A 10,515-nucleotide genomic window follows, 5' to 3' on the forward strand; every position below is an offset into this window, starting at 1 on the left:
TTCCGATTATGTTGGCCGTTGCAAACCCCTGTGTTGCTCTAGCAATATCACTGAAAGACACTTTGGGAAATTGTCTACCAAATGATGGCAGCACTAAAGATTTCCTCTTATGTTTTCCCCTCCAGAACAATAAGACAAGTATGACCATAGCAATCAAGACTATAATGACCACAGGGGTCACTACTTTGAGTACAACGTAGGGCTTGTGATTGGTTGACTTTGAAGGCATATCAGGGCATGCCGGTAAGTGTAACTCCAAAACCCCACCACAAAGCCTGCGATCTCCATGAATTCGCACAGCTGTTGCATTCTTGAAGATTCCTTCAGTTGGGACCTCCCCCTCAAGATGGTTGAATGACAAGTCTAGTTGCTCAAGATATTTCAGGTTGCCGAGAGAGGCTGGTATCGACCCAGTCAAGTTATTGCTAGAAATATTGAGAACACTTAGGCTGTGGATGTTGCCTATTGAAGTGGGGATGCTACCGCTAAATATATTTGAATCCAAATTGATTCCTTCCAAACTTTCACAATTACCCAGAGTGTTTGGAATATCTCCAGATAGCTTGTTTGTTGAAAGTGACAAATATGAGAGTTGTTTGGCATTGCCAATCTCCGTAGGAAGACGTCCATCAAGGTTATTGAAAGATAGATCAATTAAAAATATTGTTGGGATTCCAAAGATCTCCTTTGGCACCGTACCATGAAGACTGTTGTTGGAAATGTCTAAATGTTGAAGCATTTGGAGGTTTCCTAGGCCTGGGGTATGAGACCACCAAACTTATTAGAGCGTAGAAGGAGTTGGCCCAGTTGAGATAGATTTGAAAGGGATGTTGGAAGGAACCCTGTAAAGTTGTTCTGATATAACCATATAGTCTGTAACTTCTTGAGACATCCAAGCCATTCAGGAATCTCACCCGTAAATCGATTGTTATACAAACTTAATCTAGTCAGGTTGGTAAGATTTTCAATGCCAGAAGGAAAACTCCCTGATAATTTATTTTCGGACAGGTATAGAGTATCGAGCTGAGAAGAAAGGTTACCCAATGAAGCTGGTACGTGACCTTCTAGAAAATTGGAAGCGATTGAAAAAATTTGTAGTTGTGTGCAATTGGCTAAGCTATCCATAAACTCCCAATCTTGATCGCTATGTGTTTCGAGTTTATTTTGCCCCAGATTTAACTTATACAGTTTTGTCAGTTTTCCGATGGAGCTAGGGACCACCCCTGTGAAACTGTTCAATGATATATCAACCAAGGACAGCTGTGAAGCGTTTATCAAGGAAGGGGGCATATGCCCTTGAAACAAGTTATTGGCTAAAGTGATTTCCTGAAGATTAGGTAGATATTTACCGAGATTGGATGGCAGCTCTCCAGTAAGATAATTAAACGAAAGGACAAGACTAGCAAGAGTAGACGTATTCAAGATGGCTTGTGGAAACGTACCCACCAACTTGTTTTTACTAATGCTTAGGAACTGTAGCCTGGGTAGCGTTGCAAAGCCATTGGGGATGTTTCCTTGTATATTATTTGATGAACATTCAAATAAGAATAGTGCTGTCATATTGGCAAGGTAATCCGGAATGGTTCCAGTAAGATTATTACCTCCAAGGCCGAGTACTTCAAGGTTGAGAGGAAAATCCATAGGAATTTGCCCTACTAGATTATTGCCATTTAGACCTAGACCTATGAGATTTGAACAGTTTGCAAAACTAGGTATAATTCCTTGTAGTGTGTTATTACTCAGCACGAGGCGTTGCAGGCAATGCAAGTTTCCAAGAGATGGTGGGATCTGCCCAGTGAACTTATTTGTCTGTAGGAGCAGATGTTTGAGGAGTGTTAGATTTGCAAGCGAAGGGGAGATTTTTCCGACTAAACCTTTATCTGGAAGCTGAAGAGCAATTACTTGCCGAGGATTTTTTGCTCGACAAGTAACACCTTCCCAGTAACAAAAGTGGGTGCTGTCATTCCAGGACATGAGGGATCGCAGTGGGTCGACAGTTGCCTTCTTGAACTCGAGCAGTGACAACCGGTCTGTCTCGTTTCCGTACAAGGAGCTGCAGGTGTCAACATTTGCAAAGGCAACCAAGAGCACCAAGAGGAATTGTCCAACTATGATAAACTTCATCGTTGGGCGGTCGCGCTACCTAAATTTGCATAAATAAATTTGATAATAAAAACAGAAGTTCAGTTCAGGCAACTGTAATTAAACTAAAAGGATGCTTATTATGTATCGACCGATCGATATACATGTGATCGATGTATCATATACTGAATTGCATATACCTAAACAGTTAGCCCAATTGCTTAAAAACTGGCAACGAAAAGGTGTGTAATATATTTGTACAGCACTACAGACATGTTGAGTTTCACCCGAAGATCCAACATAGGAAGGAAATCATGACCACTGCAGAAAACAGGAAAAAAAGAATGCTACTTGAACAAGATTGTTGCTCTCGGTTCCTTGAAAACATATACCTAAAAGAACGCTACTTGAGTTTTTTTTTTCCTTTCTCTTCCCGTCAAGACTGTCGTCGTTCTCGGTTCCTTGAACAAGATTCAACACAAAGCAAAGACTTGAGGCCACTGAAACCACTTTCCTTGGTATTAACTATGGAGTAATTCTTTAAGACAAAGATCGCAATTTGCTTGCAGCAGAGTAAGTTATCTGGTGTAAATAATCCAGTAAGTACTCGGTAGATAGTGAGAGTGTGGTCATGTATGCTCGATCAGAATCAGAAGAGATAAAAAGGAATAGAGAAAAGCTAGCTTAAACAAGAGAGATACGATGGTAGCTTACAGTTTGTGGATCGATCGAAGGAAGAAGGGCGAAGAGCTTGCAACACGTACGAGATTGTGTTTTCTCAGTGTGTGTGTGTGTGTGTGTGTGTATTTGCGCGGCTGGTTGATGTATTGTAATAATAAAGATAGATACATAGGTCGCTGGCTGGTATAGCAAAGTAGACTCCAGCCAAGCAAGTCTTTGGTGGATGCATGGCTACAGATTATCAGATTTGTATGGTGCTGCTTTGCTTGGAGTAGTCCGCGATCGATGTGAAAGCATGTGGTACGGGAATTAAAACAGAGCACGTCTTCCATTCCTCAACGTCAAGGAATTCATATACGATGACGATGATGGTGATGGAAGACGTACATAGGGGGCTAACACGCATGTGGCTGCAATGCTTCACTTTCTCAACACCACGAAAACCAACCATTTTAATTTGGCTGATGTATTTATTCGTGTGTAATGTAAAACCAACAGCAATGCTTCGTGTGTACGTGTGTAAAACGTACGCTCATGTATTTATATATTCCACACAACATCCGTATTCTATGATTTGATGCATTATGTCAAATCCGTATTCCACACAACACCCACATGGCCTCTTCTCCCTCTCTCTATCACTTTTCACTAGCAACACACGCGCGCGCACACATGTTCGCACGAACAACACACGCACACCCGCACGTTCACATGGACAGCACACCCACACGTTAGAAGAAGCACCGTTGTACACTACATTAGGGAGATTAAGAGGGACTAGTGAGATGCATATGTACTCGTCTACGACCATCGAAATAGAATACGTACAATACAAAAGTCGTGTCAAATGCATGGCGAGATGAAGATACTGATCGTGTGAATCAAAGGGCGGTGTAGATGACAAGAGACTAAGTGAAGGAGATTGCAACCATGGCATACCACATGCATGTATTATTCCTTACAGTACTGACATGTAGATCTACTCGTTTACAATTTGTGAAACCGAAAATGTACAACACAAAAGTCGAAGAAAACTTCAACGGTCGACCGTGTGCCACGGATTTGCCAAAATTCGTCCAAAAAAAAGGCTTCAAATATGAACATGAAAATCAACATGTACAGTGAACGAAACTACAATCCAATCGTCTGAATGGAACCGGGATATCAAGGAACATCTTTTTCATGTACATCTTCTCACGAATTGAAACACGGTTGTATAGGAGAGAAGAGACTAAGTAGAGAAGATTAAGAAAGTGATTAGGGGAAAATACGCGCCAAACAGTACAAGCTCTTATGCAATATTGGACTACGAAAGGGTCCAGAAGGTTGCGATGTATTCTCTGCAGGTGATACATACTTCTCCTCTGCATTGTGAAGTTCAATTTATTTGCATGGATACTTGGCCCATTTATATTCTCGGGGATGCAATTGCTGTCTCTTGTGTTGATAGAAAACACAGATTAAATTATTGTCCATTGCAGATAGGACTAGCTAGCGGGTTAGCTTTGGCAGTTGGCCTGTATATCTCATTTGGCAGTATAGCAAAGCTATTTACCAATGACCCTCAGGTCCTAGCGGTTGTGAGCTCCTGTGCATTGGTATGCCTTCCTACTTTACCACTTAATTGTTACGTACATCTAAGCCTTATTCTGAAAAAAAAAACTAAATTGAGAGATGAACAAGGAAGCTAAATTGCCATAATAGGAGGCGAATGGAAAACAGCACAACAATCAGCTGCAGCAGCCAGCAGGGAATAGATCTGAGCGCTCTTGAGGCTTCAGGCTAGAGAACCAGCGCAGGAAGAGTAGAGGGCGAGAAGCTCGCTGCCAGGACGCGGCAGCTAGGTGCCGAGGAACATGGAATAGAGTTGGCGACAAATTTTTTTTCAGGCCTGTTACCGGGATATACACATAGGAACCGGCTCCCGCTGCTATGCATGTCCAGCTGGACCTCTTGGGCCTTACGGCCTGATTATTGACACAACTTGTAACTCGTTCTGTGGAGTAGCGGCCCAGAAAACTGTGCTACGAGCGGGACAAACGAGAAATTAATTAGCGTAAACCAACTGAGGACCCAGCCAATCGTGCGCGTACATGAGTCCCTAAATTGTTGTGGAGGCTCCTAGGTAGCTCCGTTTTATTGTTTAGTAATTGTTACGTACACGGCACACCATATCTAGCCTTATTCTAAAAAAGGAAAGTACTAGGGATCAGATTACAGATATATGCTTCCTATCAGACCAGTAAATGGCCGTAGGATTAAATAAAATCATCCTAATCGTCCAAACCTATCGTGCGGGTCTGATGGTAGTTAATACTCAACTGTTTACGTACGTGAATAATGCATCCGAGAACAATACGCTGGTGGTAGTTAATACTCCGGTGCATGCTCCCAATGGACTGATTCCGTGATTTCTTTCTTCTTATTATTAACAGCTTCCTTGAATAATGCTTCCTAAAATATTCTGAATAATTGTGAGTACTTTCAAAACTAAAATTATAATATAATATAATAATGATATTTTTAGATGCATTTCTCCAACGGCCAAGACTCGGACTGTGCCGACTTCATTTCTCTCGAGCTTTCCTGTCTCCAAAGAGACGATGCCAACAAGAAGAAGAAGCAGCAGCATGTGGTGGAGGCCAAGGTCGTTTTCAGTTTCATAGACCAGGTTGAGATGCAGAATCCAGTCTACATTGCTCAAGCTGAGACATGCAGCTTCCATGATTTTTCTCGGGCCAGACACATGTTCATCACAAGACAAGCCCTTGAACAATCATCAGTGAATCTAAAGGACGACACCATGGTCTCCTCCTCCTCCTCCTGCAATCCCAACACCAAGGACCAACTCCTGCCTCACATGTGCCAGCACTTTGAACATCTCCTTCAAACTGAGGTGGGCGCTGATGTGAAATTCGAGGTCGGCGGAGACACGTTGGCTGCACACCGGTGTGTGCTCGCAGCCCGATCCAGGGTCTTCATGTCACAACTCTTTGGCCCCATGAAGGAAGGCACTGATAACACCGGTGTCATACACATCAAAGACATGGAAGCAAGCGTGTTCAGGGCTTTGCTTACCTTTATCTACACAGACTCATTCCCTTTTATGGAGGAGGACAACGGACAAGAAGAGGAGGAGGAAGCAGCAGAGGATGAAATGTCACCGGTTGTGTGTGCAACAGGGACAAGATGAGGATGAAACGTGGCTGCAATGGCATCAAGACTTGCTGGTAGCGGCTGACAGATATGACGTCCAACGCCTCAAGTGCATCTGTGAAAGGGAGTTGTCTGAGCAATTGTGTGTGAGCTCGGTCATGTCCACTCTTGCTCTAGCCGAGCAGCACCACTGCCATGGATTGAAACAGGCGTGCTTCAAGTTTATCCAAGTCCAGTCCCCCTCATGTCTGCAAACACTAATCGCATCTAATGGCTGGGATCATGTCTTTGAGACCTACCCCTCGGTTTTGAAGGAGCTCATTGCAAAGCTTGCTTCGAACCACCGGAAATAACACTTTCTATGCCGTACATGTAACTTGTTAGATCTGAAGTGACGGTCTTATGCATATGTGGGATCCTCTAGAGAGATTGCTTTTGTCTTGTCATCTACTGTATAATTTGCGTATCTGCTGGGCAAACTGTCGCTTGGTGCAGTGGTTGGTCTGTAAATTCCTTGGTGTGTAAGCGCAAATTGATCTGGTCAGTATGGAAGTTCCCTATCTAATGGTTTTATCCTCATGTATGTATATGTTTCTCTGTGTATTAGGTGTGTCGTACATCGTTCCTTTCTGCCTCCTTATTCTAGCTAGCTAGCTAGCTATTCTAAAGAAGAAGAAGAATGTTGATGTTTCTAGAAAGTCATCTTAATTATGATCCTGGAATTAAGGGAACGAATCTGGATAACAAAACAGTTGACCAAGAATTCTGGTTACCATGACAGTGATAGTGTGAACTCTTGGTCCAGTTCCTAGGACTAGGAGCCTTCTCATGGGTTCATGCTGTTCTCCTGGGCCGCGCGCCCTCCATCGCAGAGGAAGGTCAGAGCTTGAAGATTCTGCAAATTTCAGTGTTGTTGTAGCTGTGCCCTGTACCAGGTTTATAAACACATATTTCCTTGCTGTGTAGGGAGTATTAATTCATTCCAGTTTATGAACAAATGTCAGTCAAAACCTAGCCTGGGTATTAATTCCAGCCAGGTTTAGTTTACAGAAACCAGAGGATATATATGATTCATCATCACCTTACCCTATCTGCTTGCAATTGCATGTTCTGGAACACTCACTATATATGGAGGTGTACAAACATATACACAATAATATCTCAGTTTCTGTGTGTCTTTGTGTGGATGCAAAACCAGGCCAGATACACAATATGGAGAGTAATATGGACATGCTCTGATCGTCGCGAGCTCTGCGTCGGCGGGCTGGAGCTTCTCCCCTCCGGCAGGAGCGGCGGATCCGGGGCCCTCACGCCCGGATCTGGTGGTGTGCGGGCGGAGCGCGCAGGGAGGCCGCTGCAGGGGCGCGGGCGTTCAGGGAGGCCATGGCGACGGCGCATGCGTGCAAGGGGCGAGCGGGGGTCTCGAGCGTGGTGGGCATGGAGCTCGGGCGTGAGGTGCCGCAAGGGTCTCCGATGAGGCGTGCAGCCAGCAAAGGGTCCGAGGCGGCGTGCAGCGGGCGCGACAGATCTGGTCCCTGCGGGTGCTCGGCGTGCATGGTGCTCGCCGGTGCCCCTGATGTTTGGCTGTGGCTCGGAACCGTTGTGGTTTCTGGCCTCGGGCAGCGCTCATCTGTTCCTTCCCGGCATGGTGCTCGGCATGGAATGGTGGCTCGCTGCATCCGACGGTCATGGGTCCGTTCGGCCGCTGATGGTTCTGGTGCCTGCTGATGGAGTTTGGCTGCTGATGGAGATGCAGCGAGGGAAGATGGGCTGCCGGATTGGCTGTCGACCGGAGGATTACGAGGGCTGGGTGAAAACCCGCCTCTGGCCATGGCTGGAGCCTGTGACGATGGCGTCTGTGGACGCCGTAACCTTCTTGAAGGCGTCGACAGAATGCTCTCTCTTCCTCTGCGAGGAACAACTTCGGGGGAAACACCAGACCCGGAGGGTCAGTCGTTGGCGGCGTGTTGGCGTCGTTTCCCTCTCGAGGGCATCGATTTTGAAGTTCAATCCGGTCAGAGGGACCAGCTGGTGTGTTGGGAGGTTGGTGGTATGCGTTGGTGTGGCGTCGAGGCTTCTGTGGCAACGACGATAGGGCAAGCGAAGTCGGAGACATTGCAGTGGTAGTCGGCTCTTCTTCGGCGTGTTCCTGGGATTACCTCGGTTTGGTTGTTGTGGTGAAGTCGGAGCTGCGGCGGCGGGGCCCCTGTGGCAACGATGACAGGCAGCACGTGGTCCGTTCGGTGGTCTTCCACGACGCCAGTCTTGCATAGTTCTCCTTTGGATCTTTGCTTCAGAGTCGGAGCTGCGTAGCCCTTGATGTGGGTGGTTGAGTTCTGGCATGGATCTTCATGTTTTCCTACTCAGCCTCTGCGGTGAGTGTTGGTTCGACGTTCGTCCCCGGAGAAGTCAGAGTCGCTTGCTCGGGGATTAGGGATGGCGATGACGCCTGTTTGGGGAGAAGTGATGACGATGACGCTTGTGTGCTAGCTTGACAAGACACTCTTTGTAAAGGTGTGCGTGGGATATCTTGGTGTGCCGCTCAGCGGTTTGTGACGGTTTTCGCCCGGTTTTTCGTTGATTAACTGGGCAATTCTCTTCTGCTTAATTAATGGATGAGGCAAATCATTTGCCTCCGTTTCGAAAAAAAAAACTTCATCAGAGGAGTGTTGTCATTTGAGTATTGTTTTGTAAACTCGCAGCCGTCTGCATGCCATGCCATATTGTGATAATTCATTCATTCTACTGTCATTCCACATGTACTATGCAACTTTCGGCTTATTCTTGGAACTTCATTGGCTGGCTGATTCTTGTCTAGTGAAACAATAGTTTGTGTGTTTTGGTAAATACAGGGGTGGGCATTTTTGCTTGAATCCACACAATTATAGTTGAGTGCTATGTACAGTTCCGTAAAAAAAAACATTAGAATATTGCATGATTTTATTTTATTTGCATCCTGCAAATTTAGGCTCGATGTGTTTCAACCAAAATTCATAGGCTGTTTCGACCAAAAAAGGTGTTTGTATGTTTCAGCGTTTTTGTGGGCATTCTGGGTAAGTGAAGCTGCAGTATTTCTTCCTTCCCCTGTCCCTGTTACTGTTACTGCTGGCTCTGTTGTACAAGAACAGAGTATCGATAAAAAAAAACAAGCTAGGACTACCAAGAACAGAGTATCGATCAACGAATGAGGTCATATATAGTGCACTACAAGAACAAGCAGCAAACAGCAACAACATTCTTATATACAACATGGTGCACAACATAACCGCAGTAAACCGATTCAGGAACAAGCTAGGATGGATGCACAAACATTTCTGTGATTTCACCGCTAAAAATAAAAATAGTTGGGAGCACACCAACCAAACACAAACCAATAGCAGCAATCTCAACTTGTCAAAAAAACAAACAAAAAAAGGAATAGCCTCCAGTATACTGTATGACTAGCAATGTGCCCGTGCGTTGCAACGGATCCAAAGTAGAATAATGCATGTTCACAAACTTGAAAGAAAAACAATCTAATTTTGGTTTATATATATATATATATATCACTTAAAATATACTCGTATTAGGTTTCACTTAAAATATATTTCTTGTGGCTTTTTTATGAGGTGGGGGAGGGATGTGGTTGGTTTCAAGATACTAAGGGGCTTCTGCAAATTGGAGCACAGAAGTGGGGTCTTGCTGCAAAAAATGCCACAGCTTTTACATCACAGTCGTTAGATGCAGATCTGATGGTCAGAAATGACGGATGACAGGCACACAATCATCACCAACTGAGTCTTTTATAGAACTAGAGATATTGGGCAAACAATATGGGCTTGGTTGGGTTGGGTGAACATAGCCAGCCGTACAGTACAGCAGCGATAGATACAAGAGTGTGAATCACTCGGTCACTGAACTACACAGACAAAATGCACACACAGAAAAAAAAACAGTATATATGTATATATGCCGCCGCGCCGAGATGTTGGCAGGTCGTGGCTCAAGGGTTACTTCTTCTTCCATGGCTGGATCACCCCGAGCACGACGATAGCCACTACCACCAGCAGAAGGATGATGGCGTAGCACATCCACTTTCTCGAGTTCTTCTGAAGCGTCTTTGCCTTCTGGAGAGCACCCACGCCTTGCTGTATGTGGTTGGTAGCATTTGAAACCTTGCAACAAACAAACAAAATGGTGGTTAGCTTTGCTTGCTTTATTTATGAAATCGGTTTAGGTCTATTTAGAAAGAAAATATAAACTGATTTCACAAGTCTTGGTCGTCTTACATGTGTCTCTATGTGGTTGAGCATGTCTCCTTGAGCCTCAACCAACACCGCCATATCCAGGAATATCTATTCACATATGCATGGTGGGTGTCAACTACTATAATTTTTTTTTTGTACAAGAGCTTATTATGCAAATGAAAATAGTATAACCTGCTGCAACTCCAGAAGCTTCCTCTCTAGATCTCTTACAGCATCATGCCGCTCCTGTATCTCAGCAACAGTCTCCAATACCTGCAAGACTCATGCTTGGGAAATTATCCTCATGAGATTTCACAAGTGTCCAAATCATGACCTCATATACCTACCTGGCCTCTCCCCTGCTGCTGAA

General features: G+C 44.8%; 3 protein-coding genes across 3 annotated transcripts; 1 reads left to right on the forward strand and 2 right to left on the reverse strand.

Annotated features, from left to right (window-relative positions):
* Positions 1-478: 478 nt before the first annotated feature.
* Positions 479-3,063, reverse strand: LOC125528034 (putative receptor-like protein kinase At3g47110). The gene has a single exon (XM_048692552.1). The coding sequence runs from the start codon at positions 2,122-2,124 to the stop codon at positions 751-753; it is 1,374 nt and encodes a 457-aa protein (XP_048548509.1). The 5' UTR covers positions 2,125-3,063; the 3' UTR covers positions 479-750.
* A 2,227-nt stretch (positions 3,064-5,290) lies between these two features.
* On the forward strand, positions 5,291-6,272 carry LOC125528036 (BTB/POZ and MATH domain-containing protein 2-like). The gene is made up of 2 exons (XM_048692553.1): positions 5,291-5,903; positions 5,935-6,272. Exons 1-2 carry the CDS (start codon positions 5,291-5,293, stop codon positions 6,270-6,272), a joined length of 951 nt encoding a protein of 316 aa, XP_048548510.1.
* A 3,413-nt stretch (positions 6,273-9,685) lies between these two features.
* On the reverse strand, positions 9,686-10,515 carry LOC125528037 (syntaxin-132-like; the record flags this gene model as incomplete). The annotated part of the gene is given in 4 exon segments (XM_048692554.1): positions 9,686-10,073; positions 10,188-10,253; positions 10,338-10,418; positions 10,493-10,515. Coding segments are annotated over 4 exon segments (335 nt in total), but the record flags the coding sequence as incomplete, so codon positions are not given.

Source organism: Triticum urartu, unplaced genomic scaffold, assembly GCF_003073215.2.
Source record: "Triticum urartu cultivar G1812 unplaced genomic scaffold, Tu2.1 TuUngrouped_contig_4585, whole genome shotgun sequence".
Classification (NCBI taxonomy): Eukaryota; Viridiplantae; Streptophyta; class Magnoliopsida; order Poales; family Poaceae; genus Triticum; species Triticum urartu.

Excerpts from the sequence above, each read along its gene's own strand:
- LOC125528034 (XM_048692552.1), bottom strand. The coding sequence starts at position 2,124 with ATGAAGTTTATCATAGTTGGACAATTCCTCTTGGTGCTCTTGGTTGCC.
- LOC125528036 (XM_048692553.1), top strand. The coding sequence starts at position 5,291 with ATGCATTTCTCCAACGGCCAAGACTCGGACTGTGCCGACTTCATTTCT. Across the intron at positions 5,904-5,934 it reads CGGACAAGAAGAGGAGGAGG|GTGTGCAACAGGGACAAGAT; the intron begins AAGCAGCAGAGG and ends GTCACCGGTTGT.